We start from the raw sequence: 21,028 nt of genomic DNA, 5'->3' as shown, positions 1-21,028 counted from the left end.
GCACTGAAATTGGACGAGAAGACCTGGCTTGCAGTCTTCGCTCTAATTCATCCCAAAGGTGTTCTGTCAGGTTGAGGTCAGGGCTCTGTGCAGGCCAGTCAAGTTCCTCCACCCCAAACTCACTCATCCATGTCTTTAAGGACCTTGCTTTGTGCGCCTGACCTCAACCCGATAGAACACCTTAGGTCTCAGTGCCTGACCTCACAAATGCTTCTGGAAGAATGGAAAAATATTCCCATAGACACACTCCTAAACCTTGTGGACGGCCTTCCCAGAAGAGTTGAAGCTGTTATAGCTGCAAAGGGTGGGCCAACTCAATATTGAACCCTACGGACTATGACTGGGATGCCATTAAAGGTCATGTGCGTGTAAAGGCAGGCGTCCCAATACTTTTGACAATATAGTGTATGTGTCCATAGGTGGCCACGATTTCTGTGCTGAGAGCATGCTCACTGCAGGGATCTTACCTAGAAGTGAGAGCGGGTACCTGTCAAAGCCAAGTACCCGCCCCCCCCCCCCCCCCCCTCAAAATGTGCCAAATGTGGCAGTGGGTGTGCGAACAAGCAGAGCCTCCCCTTTTGGTTGGAGCTCCCTTTTCAAACATTAAAAAAAAAGCACTGCTCCTGGTCCAATGTATTTTTTTTTTACTTTTTTTTTGCATTGGTAGACGTCTCACAAGGCAGTGCTCCCCATCACCTCCAGGGTATTTTGTTGACACCCCTTTGCTTATTAGCCCAGAAAATGGGCATTTTTTATTTGACAAATTGGGCTCCCATTGATATCAATGGGTTTGGGTTTCTTTGAAGTTCGTCAAACACTGATCGAACCGATCCCAGGGCAGCTCAGCTCATTACTACACAACATCCTTAGCAGTACACTGAATTACAATTTTTTTTTTAAATCAATGTGCACCTAACAACATTTCTTCTTTTAAGTCTTTTTTTTTTTATTTTTCTTGCAGGGGAAGAACAGAAGAACTATGTAATTCAAGGCTGTGTCACTCCGGGTTCATGCTATGTTGACTTTAATGGAATTCCAGCAACTAAGGTTGAGTCTAACAATTACAAATGCTACTAAAGGGGAACGTTTGATGGATTGCAGAGTTAACAAAGCTGTGTAGTAATTCAGTTATTTGCTTTACATTGATCCTGCCCAGCATACTTGAGGTCACCTCCTCTTCTCTTCTTGCTTTCTCTCTCCTGTGGGTTACACTTGCATTGCCGAGCAATAACCATCATGTTGGAGGCATTGGTAGTAGGGCTGGTGCTACCATTACTTTAAAGAGACGACCCCAGTCCTCTATTTAGCCTAACATTAGTGAGGGGGTTTCTAGTCCTAGGCAATTTCTTAGAACACAACAGGTTGAGCAATGAGTAACAAAGTTACATAGTTGGTCATGTTGAAAAATCACACAAGTCCATCTAGTTCACCAATAAAAATATACAAATAAATAAATAATATCATACAATCCCATATACCCAATCCTATACCCAACTAGAGTGACCACATTTCCAAACTGCCATTCAGGGACAACCCCCCCCTTCCTAAAAAAATAAAAAATTGTATACTTTTTTGTGTGACCCCCATAGAATTCACTGGTTCATCCTGGGACCTGTAGTTCTTCACTGGTTGGGGGGTCACATCTTCAGCTCTGAGGGGTTCATGGTGGGACCTGTAGTCCGTCACATTCCCACCAAAAGTGAAGGACTACAAGTCCCAGCATGAACTTCTAATATCTAAAGATGTACCCCCCCAAATTTGAAGGACTACACCACCCAGCATGAACCCCCTAAGATCTAAGGGTGTGAGCCCATAGATTTCACAGGTTTATGCTGGGACCTGTAGTTCTTCACTATTTGGGGGGGGGGGGGTCTTACATCTTGAGCTCTGGGGGAGGGTCATGCTGGGACCTGTAGTCCTTAACTTTGGGGAGGTCACCCCCCCCCCCCCCCCAAAGTAAAGGACTACCAGCGAAATTCCGAAACAATATTTCAGTGTGCACATGTCTAGTACCCAGTTATATTCTGTACATTTAGGAAAGTATCCAGACCTTTCTTAAAGCAATCTACCGATCTGGCCAGAACCACCTCTGGAGGGAGTCTATTACATATTTTCTCAGCTCTTATAGTGAAGAAACCTTTGATGGGGTGGCAGAAGCAGTATGCTGGGCATTTATTACTCGTTATTAATCTGCCCTAAAGCAAACCTGCAGTGTGTAAAACTTTGTCAACTGACATTGGAAAGTGATAAACGGCTCCACAGTGTGCATGTATGTAGTGCCAACTTCTACCTAGGAGGAGCCCCTAAGCCCAGAGCACACCAATCCAGGTGAAGAACCTAGAGGTGCCTATTTCTGCCTCCTAATGTTAGGTTATTAACTTTTATTTGACTGCTGGTACACTTTTAGGCCTTTGATGAATTGATGATTTATGCAGGAAAATCTTTGCTATATGTTTTGCAACCGCTAGAGAAATGCACCTTCTTGTAACCGCCAAGATATTGTACCTGGACTCTGTCCTGAGCTATGAGCTTCAATAAAACAATATTTTACTCTGCAACCAAATTGTCTCCAGTGTCTCATTCCGCTACAGAAAACCTCAATATATGAGTTCAAATAAACAATAAAACTGAATTATTCAATTGTTTAAAGCATATCTAATCCTAAAAACGAAACTGATTCATTACTCCCCCATACTACACAAATCACTACATAGGACCCACATTCCCCATACTGCCCCTATAATTACAGGATCCCCCTCCCACATCATAACACAGGACTCCCTCCTCCATACTACCCCCATTATTACAGAGGACCCCCCTTCATATTACATCGTCCCTCATTAACCATCAGTGCACTGCTGTTTCTTCACAAAGGAGGGTTATTATTGTGGGTGGAGAGGCAGGGAAGGGGGTTATAATTGAGGGTGGAGAAGCGGGGAGATTAGTTATTATTGAGGGTGGAGAAGCGGAGAAGGGGGTTATTATTGAGGGTGGAGAGGCAGGGAAGGGGGTTATTATTGAGGGTGGAGAGGCAGGGAAAGGGGTTATTATTGAGGATGGAGAGGCAGGGAAGGGGGTTATACCGTATTTATCGGGGTATAGCGCGCTCCCGCGTATAGCGCGCACCCCTAAAGTTGCCCCAATTCCTGTGGAAAAAAGATTTTTTGTACTTACAGTTTTGGTGTCTTGCGCGGCGTCCATCGGCGGCCTCGTCGGGTCCGGCGTCCGTCTGCGGCTTCGGGTGTCCTCTCCATCGGGTCCGGCGTCCTTCTGCGGCGTCCTCCCCGCTCGTTTCCCGCGCCGAGTTTGAATACTGCGCCGACATATACCGAGCGCAGTACACTCGTGTATCGTCGGGCAGGCTTGGCAACTCTCGCGCTGACGTCCTGTACGTCCAGGACGTCAGCGCGAGAGGAGCCGAGACTGGCCGACGATACACGAGTGTACTGCGCTCGGTATATGCCGGCGCAGTATTCAAACTCGGCGCAGGAAAGCGGGTATCGGCATATACCGTGCACCCACGATTTTGCCCTGATTTTCAGGGCAAAAAAGTGCGCGGTATACGCCGATAAATACGGTAATTGAGGGTGGAGAAGTGGGGAAGAGGGTTATTATTGAGGGTGGAGAAGCGGGGAACGGGGTTATTATTGAGGATGGAGAGGCGGGGAGGTATGTTATTATTTATTAAGGGGGGAGAAGCTGGGAGATTAGTTATTATTGAGGGTCGAGAGGCAGGGAGGGGGGTTATTATTGAGGGTGGAGAGGCAGGGAAGGGGGTTATTGTTGAGGGTGGAGAGGCAGGGAGGGGGTTATTATTGAGGGTGGAGAGGCAGGGAGGGGGGGTTATTATTTATTGAGGGTGAAGAGCGGGGGATGGGGGTTAATATTGAGGGTGGAGAGGTAGGAAGGGGGGTTATTGCTGAGCCCACAGCTGTCAATCACTGCCCTGCACTACAACACCCAGCAGCCCTGTCCTCTGTCCCCCCTCCCTCCTCCAAGAGGTTTTGCAGCAGCTGAGACTCCCTGGGAAGATATCAGAGGTGATAGGAGGGGGAGCCTGGTTCAAAGCAGGACACAGTGTCACCCAGGGAGACATTCTACTGTGCAGAGCAATGTCATCCAGGAGCCGCCTGCAGAGGAGGCATGGGAGGGTCGGAATCCAGCATATCGGCAGGCTGGGGAAGAGACTCAGACTGAGCTAAGCAGGTGGGGGTGAAGGGACGTGACTTAACCCATACCGAGCTGGATAGAATGGAGGAAGTCACTTGACTTATCAACGTTTGAGGCCCTACATCAATGAATGGGTCTTGGGAAGATTCCCCATTTGCCCTGCGTTAAAGATGGCCCTGGGGGACACAGCAAACATGTGGAAGAAGGTGCTCTGGTCAGATGAGACCAAAATGTAACTTTTTGGCTTAAAAGGAAAACGCTATGTGTGGCGGAAAACTAATGCCGCGTACAAACGGTCGAAATTTCCAACAAGAAAAGTCCGATGTGAGCTTTTGGTGGGAAATTCCGACAGTGTGTAGGCCCCATCGGAATTTTTCTGTTGGAATTTCCGACAGCAAAAATTTGAGAGCTGGTTCTCAAATTTTCCAACTGCAAAAGTTCTTGTCGGAAATTCCGATCGTCTGTATGCAATTCCGATGCACAAAAAAACATGCATGCTTTCAATTAATTTGACGCAATTAATTTGGCTCGTTATAGTGTTGTACGTCACGGCGTTCTTAACGGTCGGAATTTCAGACAACATTTGTGTGATCGTGTGTATGCAACACGAGTTTGAGCCAAAATTTGGACAGAAAAAAACAGTTTTTTTGTCGGAATTTCCGATCGTGTGTATGCGGCATAACACTGCACCATCACCCTAAAACATCACATGGCAGGGACAGGGAAGCTGGTCAGAGATGATGGACAGATGGATGGAGCCAAAAACAGGGCAATCTAAAGCCTCGTACACACAATCGGATTATTCAATGGGAATTGTGTGATGACAGGCTGTTGTCGGAAAATCCGACCATCTGTACGATCCATCAGACAATTGTCAGATTTTCCATGGACAAATGTTGGATAGCATGCTTTAAAATTGTCTACCAAGAATTGTGTGTTGTCGGATTTTCCGAGCATGTGTACACAAGTCCTTCGGACAAAACTCCAAAGTACAAACACGCATGCTCAGGAGCAATGCTTACCAAACACAACATTAGCAGAAGGTGCCCAAAGGGTGCCGCTATAGAGCTGAAAAAACATGTAGTTTTGTGTTTGTTGGCCGACAATTTTGTGCGGTTTGTATGCAAGACAAATTCCTGGCCAACGCCCTTCGGAAAAAAGTCCTACGCTTTGTCCGCAGAAAATACGATCGTGTGTACCAGGCTTTAGAAAAAAACCTGTTATGCTGCATACGATGTCATGGAAAAAACGTAATTTTTCTCTACGTGATACTTGTCATCACTACATCTCTAGATGTGCAAAGCTGGTAGAGACATCCCCAAAAAGACTTTCAGCTGTAATTGCAGCTGAAGATGGTTATACAAAGTACCGTATTTATCACGGTATAACGCGCTCCCACGTATACCGCGCACCCCTAAAGTTGCCCCAATCCTGTGGGAAAAAAGTTTGTTTTGTACTTACAGTTTTGGTGTCTTGCGCGGCGTCCATCGGCGGCCTCGTCGGGTCCGGTGTCCTTCTGCGGCTTCGGGTGTCCTTCGGCTTCGGGTGTCCTTCTGCGGCGGGTCCGGTGTCCTTCTGCGGCAGGTCCGGTGTCCTCTTCGGCGGGTCCGGTGTCCTCTTCGGCGGGTCCGGCGTCCTTCTGCGGCGTCCTCGCGTCGTCCCCGCTCGTTTCCGCGCCGAGTTTGAAATCCTGCGCCGACATATACCGAGTGCAGTACACTCGGGTACATTCGGCAAGGCTCGGCTTAGCTCGCGCTCACGCTCTGTGACGTTTATGCGTGAGCAGGAGCGAAGCCGAACCTGGCCGAATGTACCCGAGTGTACTGCACTCGGTATATGTCGGCGCAGGATTTCAAACAGAGTGCGGGAAGCGGCTATCAGCGTATATCGCGAACCCACGATTTCCCCTTATTTTAAGAGGAAAATAGTGCGCGATATACGCCGATAAATATGGTATTTTAAAAAACATTTATAATTATCCTTCCACTTCACAATTATGTGCCACTTTGTATTGGTCTATCACATAAAATCCAAATAAAATCCAGTTACATTTTAGGCTGTAACATGACAAATTGTGGAAAATTCCAAGGGTTATGAATACTTTTTCAAGGCACTGTAACTAAACAACCACCGCGCAGACCTCCCTAGTGTGATATCTAATGAGCGGCTGCCAGCATACACACATGTCCCCACATCAAATGAATAACTCAACACACAGCTATTAATGTCTAAACAGTTGGCAACAAAAGTGAGTACACCCCAGGGGCGGACTGACCATTGGGACTCTCGGGCACTGCTCGAGGGCCCCATGCCACTAGGGGGCCCCATCAGGGTGCCAGGCTCAATAAAACCAGGGACAGTATGTAAAAATCTGTGTTTTTTTTACATCTGTCCCTAATATGTCCAAAACCGACATGCTTTTGATGTTAAAAGCCTGAGATTTTAGCTGCCCTGCCTATGCAATGCCTCCTGGCGTGGTGGCCATCTGTAAGCCCGGGGGGGCCCATAATCTTCTATTGCCCAGGGGCCCCATAAGTTGTCAGTCCACCACTGGTACACGTACACCCCTAGGTGTAAATGTCCAAATTGGGCCCAGTGTTACAAGGTCTCAAGTGTGAATGGGGAGCAGGTGTGTTAAATTTGGTGTTATCACTCTCTCATACTGGTCACTGGAAGTTCAACATGGCACATCATGGCAAAGAACCCTTTGAGGATCTGAAAAAAAAGAATAGTTGCTCTACATAAAGATGACAAATAGGTAGATTCAGGTACCTGGGTGCAAACTTGCGGCGGCGTAGCTTAGCCTGTTTAGGCTACGCCACCGTAAGTTAGCTAGGCTCAATGTACTTGCCTGCTAATATACGGCAGCGTAGCCTAAAGCGGGCGGGCGTAAGGGCGCCAAATTCAAATGTCTTGGAGGGGGGCGTGTTTTATGGTAATGAGGCTTGACCTCACGTTTTTTGCGGGTTTTTTTTAAGGCGCATGCGCCAGGCGCCTACATTTCCCAGGGTGCATTGCGGCTAAGTACGCCGCACAGGCCTATTGATTTCGACGTGGACGTAAACGACGTAAATCCTGATTCGCGGACGACTTACGCAAACAGCGTAAAAAATTTGAATCTCGGGCGGGAACGGCGGCCATACTTTAACATTGTTATTCCACCTAATAGATGGAATAACTTTAGGCCTGCTAATGCCTTACGGAAACGGCGTAAAACTACTGCGGCGGCCGGGCGTACGTTCGTGAATCGGCGTATCAACTCATTTACATATTCTACGCCGACCGCAATGGAATCGCCACCTAGCGGCCATCCGAAATATTGCAATCTAAGATAGGACGGCGCAAGCCGTCGTATCTTAGATATGTTTAAGCGTATCTCTGTTAGCATACGCTTAAACATAGGTCGGCGTAGATTCTGAGTTAGGTCGGCTTATCTACTGATAAGCCGGCCTAACTCTTTCTGAATCTACCTAATAGGCTATAAGAAGATTGCCAAGACCCTGAAACTGAGCTGCAGCACGGTGGCCAATACCATACAGCGGTTTAACAGGACAGGTTCCACTCAGAACAGGCCTCGTCATGGTCAACCAAAGGAGTTGAGTGCACGTGCTCAGCATCATATCCAGAGGTTGTCTTTGGGAAAGAGACGTATGAGTGCTGCCAGCATTGTTGCAGAGGTTGGAGGGGTGGGGGGTCAGCCTGTCAGTGCTCAGACCATACGCCGCACACTGCATCAAATTGGTCTGCATTGCTGTCATCCCAGAAGAAAGCCTCTTCTAAAGATGATGCACAAGATGCCCTTCTGCTCCCCCTGTACTGTACCCTCCTGCCCCCTGTACTGTGCCCACTTACCCCCCCCCTGTGCTGTGCCCACTTACCCTCCCCCCTGTGCTGTGCCCTCCTGCCAACTGTAATGTGCCCACTTACCCTCCCATGGTGCCGTGCCCTGCTGCCCCCTGTACTGTATCCACTTACCCTCCTTATACAGTTCATTTTTATTGCAAAATTGAAGAGAAGAAGCTGGGACAGCCGCACTCCAAAAACGTTCCTTTTTATTAAAACCGGTCACAGAACATCACACGCCACAGCAAACAATCAGAAAAAGGCTAACGCGTTTCGCACTGTGCTTCAGTGCTTATTCATAGTATTAAATTTGCATTAATTGCATTGCCGGCACCCACGGTTTGGATGCAGTGAGTAAAAGTTCCTTGGTTCATCTGAGCGGTTACTTTTCTTCTCAGTTAATTTTTATTGCTTGAATTATTGGTGTAAGTGGGGCCTTGTGCCTAAGTTTTGCTTAAGGCCCTTTACAAAGCCTTGAGCCGCTTCTGACATAATTTGTATAGGTCTGGAAACCAGAAAGTAAGTGAAGAAATGTAAAAAGAAAGTTTAAAACAAGTAAATATAATATACATTCCTATCTATTTACTAGAGCAGCATACGGATTGAAACTAGCCAATGTTGATTGAGAGAGTGAAGTTCCGCTTTAACTATTATATTCTACTCATGTAGGAGATCCTCAAAAGAATATTATAAGTATATTAGATGATCAAATTACAGGAAATTTAAAATAAGTATTAATAAATGTACTGCTCTGTAAATAATTACATAGAATCATTCCTAACAATTATAAAATATGGGGGGTGTTATGGCGCTTGCTAATAATGTAAACTAAAAAAATCAACAATAATTAACTAATGCAAATAAATAATTATAACTATAAAGTGCTGTGTAAGATCCAAAGTGCAAATCCGCAAATGTGCAAATAACATTAGTGTTAACACAGAAAGCTGACAACAGTAAATACTGCTGGCAGGAATAAACGTGTATAATATGTATGACAAACCAAAAAATTCCGGTATATAAATCTCCAAATAATTGTGAAAAGTTCATATGTAAAAGTCAAAAACGTGAATAAAACACGGAAATTATCCCAATGCAAACAAAATTTCTCATGCAATAAAGAATAGTGCAGATGTGAGTCTCTGTGCAGTATTTTTTCCAATATCCAATAACGTGCAGAATATTCCACCATCCACAACTGTTCCTAAATGTGCAGGTGCTCCAATCCAGGTGACCCCGTTTCCCCCAGCCTCTCACCTTGGCTGGCTTGCAATCAAGCCTCTTTCATACCACAGTGGCAGAAGCTCCTTAGCAGCAATATGCACCTTTAATGTGGAAAGATGGCTCTCAATAGCAAAATGAGAAAATAGGTGGCTCCATAGTGTGATAACGTTTCCAATAATATTTAATAAAAAACATCAATGCACTTGCAGTTTAGACGATACACAAGCGCGTAATACACTTCACAATAACAACGGCACTTCTGCTCTTGGCCGCGAGCGGAAATGATGTCACCACTGGCTCTCCATCCTGACCTCCCTTACGCGTTACGTGGCTGTTTACGCCACTTAATCATAGGGTATGGAGCCGTGGTGTAGATGGGTGACTTTTAAACAGCCGCACTGTCATGGTAACACATGACACAATGACAACGGGCTTACCAAATTTCATTTAGAACCAATGCATCCATAAAGGATTAAAAACATGCTATAACATAAAATAACATCATATTAGAAAATCCATAAGTGAATAAGGGCTAACTGACTGGATGCTCCATCTGGTGGTCAAACCCTATAATGCATCCTAGACCATTTTTAAAATAATCAACCATAAATGATCTTACCTGATAACATCTAATGGTTTGTGATATATGATATAGGTATCATAATATGATTAGATATTAACAAAAATGTATTTAACCACTTGAGACCCACGCTATATACGAAAGACGTCCACAGCGTGGTTCTCATGTGCCGGGTGGACGTCCCTGGACGTCCTGCTATTTACATTCCCCGCGCGCGCCGTGGGGAAACACTGTGCCTGGTGCATCGCTGAGAAGCCGATGCGCGTGCCTGGCGGCTGCGATGTCTGCCATGTTCCCGCGATCGGCAGTGACAGCAGGGACGTGGAGCTGTGTGTGTAAACACAGAGCTTCACGTCCTGTCAGGGAGAGAGGAGACCGATGCTGTGTCCCTTGTACATAGGGACACAGCATCGGTCACCTCCCCCAGTCAGTCCCCCTTCACACACAGTTAGAATCACTCCCAGTTTACACATTTAACCCCTTCCTCGCCCCCTAGAGTTAACCCCTTCACTGCTAGTCACATTTATACAGTAATCAATGCATTTTTTTTAGCACTGTTCGCTGTGTAAATGTGAATGGTCCCAAAATAGTGTCAAAAGTGTCTGATATGTCTGCCACAATATCTCAGGCCTGACAAAAAAAAACGCAGATCGCCGCCATTACTAGTAAAAAAAAAAATAACTATAACTTTTGCGCAAACCAATCAATATACGCTTATTGCGTTTTTTTTTTTTGAAGTGGTTAAAATAAGCTAACATTAAAGTTATACCACATGATTAGGGAAACATAACGGAAACTCCATCTAGTGGTCATTTAATAAATTACACCCTAAAAAATATTAAATAAACTTCTCTCCAATACTAACACTGAAATCCACTAATGTCATCTGACTGGTTAGTTAATGAAAATTATATTAATAAAAGGAATTCCACTTGATATATGTGATGCCTGGTGTAAATAGGTAACGAAAAATAAAAATATAAATATAACTAACCAGTGTTAAACTTTTAGAATCCAAAATGTGATCAATTAAAAAGTTGATAAATATCCTGAGACTAAAAAATCCATATTGCCTATCGGGGCCATGGCAAATCCCAAATACTAATATTAGGATTACCTAGACCTAACAGGTAAATAATGATAATCAATTGCAGTATGAAAACTAGGAGAAAATTAGGAGAGTAAATGTTGACTTAAAACTTTATTTTTTCTTCTTACTTTCTTTTGTATGTCTGCAAGTATAGAAAGTTTTACGTCAACATCTACTGGGAATGAATATAGTATTAAGGATTTTATTTCATGTAAAACTGAAGGGGTAGTGTATCTCCTAGAGTGCCCTTGCCGTATTCAGTATGTCGGGAGCGCTAAAGAGAACTGTGGAAACGACTTCGAGAACACACGCAAAACATAAAAAATGGGTTCCCGAAACATAGTTTGTCCCGACACTATGGCTGTTATCACAATAGAGACCCCTCTTCCTTAATGGTATGGGGAATAGAGAAGTATAAACCCCATTGGAGGTAGACAATAAGATCATTAAAATTAGTCAAGCTGAATCCCACTGGATACACAAACTCTGTACATTGGCACCTCATGGGCACAATGTGGAGTTTGACCTAAATTGCTTCATTTCCAATTATTGAGTCCTCTCCTAATTTGATATCCTGTTTTCATACTGCAATTGATTATCATTATTGAGACTTATCCCTGTTAGGTCTAGGTAATCCTAATATTAGTATTTGGGATTTGCCATGGCCCCGATAGGCAATATGGATTTTTTAGTCTCAGGATATTTATCAACTTTTTAATTTATCACATTTTGGATTTTAACAGTTTAACACTGATTGCCGTAAGTAGTCATTTGCATATTCTACGCCGACCGCAATGGAATCGCCACCTAGCGGCCGGCATAGAATTGCATCCTAAGATCTGACAGTGTAAGTCAATTACACCTGTCGGATCTTAGAGCTATCTATGCGTAACTGATTCTATGAATCAGCCGCATAGTTAGGACGGGCGGATCACAGAGATACGACGGCGTATCAGGAGATACGCCATCGTATCTCTTCTGTGAATCTGGCCCTATGATCCTGGAGGTATCAAAAGTGGCATAAGAAAATTGGAAGAAAGAAAAGACATAGTAATAAGACAGGCCGACAAATGAGGTGCCATAGTAATACAATCTAAAACGTCATACAAAAAAGAACTGGAACGTCAACTCAGTGATGAGGACACCTACCTTAAATTGTCTGGAAATCCAATAGTATGCTATAAAGATGACTTGGCGTACCTAATAGAAAAAGGAAAAAATAAGGGCCTTAAAAATAAAAAAGAAGGAATATATCTTCAGCCCCTTGGATGTAGGATTCCCATTATATATACTCTCCCTAAGGTTCATAAATCTAAAGAAAATCCACCAGGAAGACCTATCGTAAATGGAATAAATTCAGTGGAAGCAAGAATTGGAGAGTACATTGACTGGTTTCTCCAACCATTGCTGAAGAAAACCAATTTGTAACTTAGAGATACAAAACATCTGATACAGCTACTGGATACTATAAAACGGGATGGTAGACCTATATATCTCGCTACAGCAGATGTTTCATCACTTTACACAATCATAAATCACAAGGACGCTATACAAGCAACACATTGGGTTTTGAATGATTTAAGTGTTTTAAAAACTTCACAAAAGAGATTTATTGTCAATTGCCTTAAATACAGTTTAGACCACAATTATTTTTGGTATGAAAAAATCTATTATAAGAAAATCTGCGGCATAGCAATGGCCGCAAAATATGTGCCAAGTGTGGCAAACTTGTATATGGCTGAATGGGAGGAGGATGCCCTATACAATAGGAAACCCTAGCAACTCCTCCTTTTTAAATGTTTTATTGATGATATTTTAGTAATCTGGGCAGGAGATATGGAGAGCCTTTTAGATTTTTGGTTTTAACCTGAATTTGAATGAGATGCATATTAAACTTACATGGGAGATGAGTGATGAGAAAATACATTTTTTGGATTTGGAAATTTTAAGAGAAGGAGCTAAACTAATAACACAAACTCATTTCAAATCAGTAGACAGAAATAGCTACTTACCCCTAGATAGCTGTCACTATGCCCCATGTTCGGACAATATACCAAAGGGGCAGTTAGTGAGATTGAGGAGAAATTGCGCGAAAACTGAAGTCTTTTTAAAACAAGCCGAATTTATTGGTAAAAGATTTGTAGAACAGGGCTATCAACAGGAGTTCATTAATGAAAAAATAGAGGCGGTCTCTGCTTTGGAAAGAGAAATATTAATCCAAGGTTCAACCAGGAATAAGGAATTATTGTATGGAGTTCCATTGGTGACGGACCATAATGTTCAACACAAACAAATCACAACACAAACAAATCAAAACCATTTGTAAGAAATATTGGAATATTATTAAAGCGGACCGACATCTAGGAACGATACTACCGGAGAAACCCATGTATACATATTGTAGTACTCCAACTCTGAGGGATATTATTGCTAAAAATGTTTTAGATCCACCCGCAAAAAAAGCTTTTACCTTTTTTAATGGGAAAGGCTTTTACCCATGTAAAACCTGCTATACTTACAGACATACAAAAGAAAATAAGAAGAAAAAAGAAAGTTTTAAGTCAACATTTACTGGGCATGAATATAGAATTAAGGATTTTATTTCATGTAAAACTGAAGGGGTAGTGTATCTCCTAGAGTGCCCTTGCCGTATTCATTATGTCGGGAGAACTAAAAGAGAACTGTGGAAAAGACTTCGAGAACACACGCAAAACATAAAAAATTGGTTCCGGATTCATAGTTTGTCCCGACACTATGACCGTTATCACAATAGAGACCCCCCTGGAGAAGTATAAACCCCATTGGAGGGGGGACAATAAGATCATTAAAATTAGTCAAGCTGAATCCCACTGGATACACGAGCTCTGTACATTGGCACCTCATGGGCACAATGTGGAGTTTGCCCTAAATTGCTTCATTTCCAATTATTGAGTCCTCTCCTAATTTGATATCCTGTTTTCATACTGCAATTGATTATCATTATTGAGACTTATCCATGTTGGGTCTAGGTAATCCTAATATTAGTATTTGGGATTTATCCAAGGCACCGTTATAATCCCCTTATTTTCCATAACCCTATATAATTTTCTAGGGATGAAGTGCCATATCCATCAGAGGATACACCAATCACTCTTTTCAAATCCTTTTATTAATGTAATGGATATTGGAAAAAATACTGCACAGAGACTCACAGCTGCACTGTTCATTTATTGCATAAGAACTTTTGTTTGCACTGGGCTAATTTCTGTGTTTTATTCACGTTTTTGACTTTTACATATGAACTTTTCACATTTATTTGGAGATTGATATACCGTAATTTTTTGGTTTGTCATGCATATTATACACGTTTATTCCTGCCAGCAGTATTTACTGTTGTCAGCTTCCTGTGTTTTCACTAGTGTTATTTGCACATTTGCGGATTTTCACTTTGGATCTTACACAGCACTTTATATTTATAATTATTTATTTGCATTAATTAATTATTATTGATTTTTTAGTTTCAATTATTAGCAAGCGCCATAACACCCCCCATATTTTATATACTGTTTATATACTGTTTAGTGTGTGAACACTTTTTGGCAGCTGCTTATTATTATAGTTATTAGTTTTATATTTTGGTTTTCGCATTAGTTCCCCCCTTATATTCCTAACAATTAACCGCTTAAGGACCACCGCACGACTATATACTTTGGCAGAATGGCATGGCTGGGCACAAGGGCATACATGTATGTCCCCTATAAGATCCCAGCCGTGAGTTACGTGTGCGGCACCGGCAAAGCGCTCGCGACTCGGTCCTGTCACTGATCATCTGTTCCCTATCATAGGGAACAACAATCAGTGATGCCACACGCCAAGCCACGCCCCCACACATTAGGACACACTTAACCCCTACAGCGCCCCTACAGGCTAACCCCTTCACTGCCAAAGATATATGATCATATCTACTATATCAGAAAAAATGTACTGTATACCCCCATTGGCAGGCAAGTTGCCCTTCAGCACAAACATGATACATCAATGATCCAATTTGGAGTATTGGAACGAATCTCTGAAGAACCGAGAGGAGGAAATGTTAAAATAAAATTATTACAAAGGGAGGCAAGGTGGATATTTAATTTAAATGCCACCTCGCTTCCAGGCTTAAATGACGCACTGAGCTATAAGCCCTTCTTAGGCTAAATCAGTTGCTCCCATTGTAGGTGTTCCCTGAACTAAGAAAAAAATAAATAAGAACCAGTCAGTTCCAACTTGACATCACAGTACCTTTGTATATAATCCGTCTAGATATATGGTCACAATTAGAAGACATTTATTATGGAATAATTGTTCATGATTATTAACTATGTATCATTTATCAGTGTTGTAAGGGTGGGCATTCTATTGTGCAATTTGTGGGAGGAATGGTCATTGATGTGTTTCATGTGTGCGGCGGGCCTCTATGCCCTCTTTCAGGATGGTGATATGTATCACAAATTTAAGTGTCCCTTGATTGGGACAATTGTCTTTCTGGCTGGGAGACCCCTGGCATGGTAAATATCTGGCAGTGGGATGTTATCACCCTAGCTTGTCTCTGGTGGCGGAGATGCGGTGGTAGGAGTCGGGGGGAATTTTCTCCCATATTTATGAGAGAATATTGTTCCTCCAGAGATACTATCTTATTTTGTTTATATTTTGATTTCTTGATACTACTAATTTCTGTTGATGTTGCCAATTCTTTACCTTTAAAGTCCACCCACAACAGTCCTAAATCCATCATTTATAGTTTATCTGGATGTGGTACCCCCTTGGCCCTCTCTCTTTTCTAGTGCATGGGTGTGATCGGTCCCTCGATCCGGCCGGAGAGCAATCACCCAGGCTTTCCTATGAGGAGATAAATGTTTTACAATGGTCTTGACCTACTCTTCATCCCAGTTCTCACCAGGGAGTTCAATCGCTACACTCGCTTCTGAGCGAGCGCCTTTAGCTTCACACCACTGGACCACAGTGAAAGGGTCCATGCTGGCTACTCTAGCGTGGGTCTTGATTGCAAAGTAACAGATAATCCCGGACGAGCCCCCATGTGTAGCACTACACCCAAAAGAGGCTGCTGGTTTGTTTTGGTATCTGTACACTGGCTATCAACCCTTTAAACTGGCTCAAACCCTCCCTTGGCACAAATGGTATTGCTAAGGATTGTGGATCCCATTGGCTGTTGGGGAAACACCATTCTATCACACCACAGTAAAATTTGTAAATAAAATGTTACCTTGTGTTGTACTGGTCCCACATGATAACAGATAGACGGCACACAGGTTTAAACTTAACCAAGAAAACTTTACTTGGCAAGTGTTAGATTTTAAATTCATTATTTTTTATTATTTGATACGTGTTTCTGAATCATTGGTTAAACATGGTAGCTTTGGGATTTGCTGAGGTCAGAGAAATACCATCTGTTATAGGCTTCATGTATTTTTGAAGTCCTACGTCAAGACAGTGGGTGGAGATGTTACTTAAAAATACACAAGTGGGTGTTACATTTATCACCAACCTTCTTTGGAGCTAGTCTAATTGTGAATTATGTTTAGCTTTGCTTTTAAAACAGTATAAGAACACCTGGTGTGCGTAGTTAGCTAGGAAGCCTTAGGGTCACAACCCCACAGAGAAGATGGAGGTAGAAAGCCCCAATATTTCCCAGCAGACAGATTATACCATCATAACATCTATTTCCTCCTTCTGTAACTTTCTGAAGTATCAACCTGCCATGATGTTTTACCAGCTGTTACAATGTAAGCATTGACTGTCTTGCTGTCCTGTCTTTGGAAAAATAAACATTGTATAATGAAGGAAACCTGAGTCTGTATATTGGGAACCAAGAACGCCTGGGATGAAGGAGAGTTTTGACATATCGCATGACACGTGTTAGAAAAATGTCTTCCTCTCTCCCCCACTCATTTAACAGCAAACAATTTAAGTAAAGAAGAGAGTAAAACAGTTAGTGGACTTCTTACAGGGCCCTGTAAGAGTCAATTGTAGTAATAGATAAATACAGGTTTTATTATAGCACTTAAAATAGACCTGTGTAAGCACACAGCAAAGGGATTCCTTCAGCAAGATATGTCTAATACTGAAGCACCTCTTTACCAGGCCTAACCCAGCTCTCACTAACACCAAAACTGTGCAACTCAATATAATCAAATACTTTAGATGGAACAGTATATATATGTGCATCAACAACTGGCTCCTCCTAAACAAGCAGTCTTCAAAACATGAGCTTTAATAGCTAGAAAGGTTTGGTTGATCAGACCAAACCTCAATACGATCACCAATTGACCAGGGCAACGGAGTCTTTCAGTTCTCAACAGTTTGCGTGTATTTTAGCCGGCATGCAGTGGTGCACATTAAGTAATATGTAATGCAAATATTATTGGGCAGGTGCCCGTCTCACCCAACCAGGCCTGGCCTCTCTGGATTGTTCCGTCAGCAAAAACTCTGACACTCGGTCCTTTCCGTCACCGATAGTTCCCGGTCTTCCACACGGCCGTCACACACTGCTGATCGAACAGGTCACCAGCTGCTTTTGGACACGGTCCGGTCACTCCGTCAGGAATCCCCCTTTACAGGATGGAGCGATCCGCACAGGCGTGTATAGGCCCAAATTTCTCAGGCCTAGGCTCCAGGAGACAAGCCTCAGCACAGGCCTCCGTCTTGCTTGGAGAGGCGGTCCAGAGAGAGCGAGCCAAGGACGTCCTCTTCCTTAAATTCCTTCACCCAGCAGGCAGTGCGGGATGCAAAGTACTTTGGGATCGCACAGTTGTACTCTGGATATTGTAGTCTGTCAATTGACCAGGGCAATGGAGTCTTTGGCCCAGATTCACTAAGCACTTGCGCCGATGTATCTCCAGATATGCCGCGTAAGTGCAAATATACGCCGTAGTATCTATGCGCCGGACCCACAAACTAAGATACGCCTAAAAACCGGCTTCATCCCATCAACGTAACTTGCCTATGCCGTTGTATAGTGGGCGCATATTTACGCTGGATGCATGGTGGCGCTCACATTGATCAGCTATTCAAATATGCAAATGAGGAAAATATGGCGATTTACAAACGTACGTGCGCCCAGCGCATGCTATGCGCGGTTTGCATAAGTTGTAGGTCCAGCGTAAAGTTAAGCCTCCTAAAGCAGGTGTAACCCAGCAGCAGACATGCAAAGGTCTGCACCAGGGAACACAAGCCGGGGTATTTTACGTAGTTTACGTTGTACGTGAATATGGCTGGGCGTAGGTTACGTTCACGCCGTAGGCAGTGATCCGGCGTATCTTAGGCAGTTGTTCCGACGTGATTTTGAGCATGCGCACTGGGATGCGTCCACGGGAAGGCTCATGCGCCGTTCATTATACGTATCTGTCTGGCGCTCGGCCCATCATTTGCATGGGGTCACGCCTCATTTGCATGGCTCACGCCTACTTCCACCTACGCCGGCTTACGCCTAGGAAACCCAGCGCAGTTTTGGGAGCAAGTGCTTTGTTAATTCCATGCTTGCCTCTCTGCGCTGCGTCGGCGTAGCGTACAGGAGATATGCTACGGCGGCATAAATGTGCGCCGCTGTCTGTGAATCCGGCCCATAATCTCCCTGTACTTCATTTCCCAGCATTCACTGCTGTACCAGGGTAAAAAACAAACAGAAGGTGGCTGTGACAACAATTGGCAACCGGAGGGAGCTGAGTTCCTTCTTTATCTGCAAACGGCAGTCTTTTATCCATATCAAAGTGGCACCCCGCTACAGTAGCATAATACCATTATAAATATAAGGAGGACGTTATGGTTTAGTGGTCTCCTCCCTTTATTGAACAATGACATAATTGAGTGAGGAAATTCTATCTAAAGAGCAATCATTGTAGAATAGAACTAATTTCTAACTCTTCGTTAAGTCCAATTGGTGCTAGGGTTAAATTACTTTTTTTTGTAATACTTATTGCCCATTAGCAAACAAGGCAAAACCATTGCATTTTTATTTTTGTGCAATCATTTTTTATTGTTTTTTCCACAAGACATAAAAATAATACAGTAAAGACACATGCAAGATTGATTGTCAATTAAATGCAACTTATCCCAGGTACTTACAGAATTTAAAGCCTAAGTTAAAAAAATAATCAGCACAAGACACATTACTAATAATATGATGTGTCCTTTGTTCTGCTGGCTGCTGCAGTCCTTAACCACTTCAGCCCCGGACCATTTGCGATTCGGCACTGCGTCGCTTTAACTGACAATTGCGCGGTCGTGCGACGTGGCTCCCAAACAACCTTGACGTCTTTTTTCCCCCACAAATAGAGCCTTCTTTTGGTGGTATTTGATCACCTCTGCGGTTTTAATTTTTTGGACTATAAACACAAAAAAAGCGACAATTTTGAAAAAAATATATATTTTTTACATTTGCGATAATAAATATCCCCAAATAATATATAAAAAATACTTTTTTTTCCTTATTTGAGGCTGATACGTATTCTTCTACATTATTTTGGTTAAAAAAAAATCGCAATAAGCAGTTATTGATTGGTTTGCGCAAAAGTTATAGCGTCTACAAAATAGGGGATAGTTTTATGGCATTTTTATTAATATTTTTTTTTTACAAGTAATGGCGGTGATCAGCGATTTTTATTGTGACTGCGACATTATGGCGCACACATCGGACAGTTTTTACGCCATTTTGTTACCATTGTCATTGATACAGCGATCAGTGCATTAAAAATGCATTGATAACTGTAAAAATGACACTGGCAGTGAAGGGGTTAACCAGTAGGGGTCGCTGAAGGGGTTAAGTATGTTCTAGGGATGTGTTCTAACTGTAGGGGGGATGGGCTATGTGTGACACGACACTGATCACCGCTCCCGATTACAGGGAGATTTGATCAGTGTCCTGTCAATGGGGAAATGCTTGTTTACATTAGCATTTCCCTGTTTTTCCTCTCCGTGACACGACCGTGGGTATCTCCGCGGACATCGAGTCCGCGGGACCCGCAGTCAGACTCAAAGAGGTCTCGGCGGGTGCGTGTGCACCCACAATGCCGCATCTTAAAGGGGACGTACAGCCGTGCCATTGTGCCGACGTATATCGTTGTGTGCTGGTCCTTAAGCGGTCAATGTTCTTTGGAAGACTAAGAGCAAGAAATGGAGCCATGGATGAGGTGACTATTCAACGGTCTCACAGCCAAAAAAGTGTTCCAGAAGGCATTGCCAAGCTTCCTGCATCCTTAAAATTTACTGAACAGATGGAAAGCCCTGGCAGAGTACTGTTTACCTGTGCAAATATTTCTCAAATTGAATTATGCCAAGATAAATTTAGGAAGAAACCAATGGACACATCAGCAATGTGCATATGTTTCCAAAGTACATTGTGACATAGGTGTAGGTGCAAGTTTGCCATTCTTGCCCAACAGGATCTATTAAAGTATACTATATGGTCGAATGTTTGTGGACAATAGACCATCACACTTGTATGAGATCATTGGACATCCCCTTCTAAAACCATGGTCATTATTAATGGGGTTTTCTCCCTTTGTGGATACACTTTTCTGGGAGGGTTTTCCACAAGATTTTGGCAGTTGGAATGTCTGGGGGAATTTGCACCAATGCAGCCAAGAGAGCATTTGTGAGGTCAGATATTGACGAATGGTTTGCACCCGGTGCTCAAATTAATCTCAAATGTGTTCGGTAGGGTTGAGGTCAGGGGTCAGAAATATCTTAATACCAAACTCATCAAACCGTGTCTTTATGAAGTTGGCTTTGGAGGCACAGTCATGCTGGAACAGAAAAAGGGTCTTCACCACACTGTTACCACAAAGGTTGGAAAAGCACAATCGTCTAGGGTAGAGTGACGGTCTGCTGGTCATTGGTCAAAGTCTACCAACACTGAGCGGATAAGCTGTCTTCCAGTCTTTCCACTTCCAAGCTCAATATGCATTGTGTGTCTATAACATGACCTTGTTAGTGTGATATTAAAGACAATTTAAATCTGTATATTGGTGTGTAGAAGCACCAAGAAAGAAGGAAACCAAGATGGAGTCATCAGATTTGCCCTACACTATATTACCAAAAGTATTGGGCTGGCTGCCTTTACATGCACATTAATTTTAATGGTA

At 43.2% G+C, this 21,028-nt stretch overlaps 1 protein-coding gene across 2 annotated transcripts in view; it reads left to right on the top strand.

Moving 5' to 3' along the window:
- The window catches only part of LOC120916432 (phospholipase A2 inhibitor and Ly6/PLAUR domain-containing protein-like), a 73,772-nt gene that overhangs the window by 17,728 nt on the left and 35,016 nt on the right, over window positions 1–21,028 (top strand). The window contains exon 5 of one of the 2 annotated variants that reach the window (XM_040327398.1): window positions 962–1,390. The exons of the other annotated variant lie outside the window; for it this stretch is intronic. Coding sequence (XP_040183332.1) covers window positions 962–1,077 — 116 coding nt within the window. The 3' untranslated portion in view covers window positions 1,078–1,390. Of the gene's footprint in view, window positions 1–961; window positions 1,391–21,028 lie in introns of those variants that run through there. 2 annotated transcript variants of the gene reach the window in all.

The sequence above is a fragment of the Rana temporaria genome, chromosome 10 (genome assembly GCF_905171775.1).
Source record: "Rana temporaria chromosome 10, aRanTem1.1, whole genome shotgun sequence".
Lineage (NCBI taxonomy): Eukaryota > Metazoa > Chordata > Amphibia > Anura > Ranidae > Rana > Rana temporaria.
The sequence above is the reverse complement of the archived record's forward strand: the minus strand, read 5'-3'. Positions and strand labels throughout refer to the sequence as shown.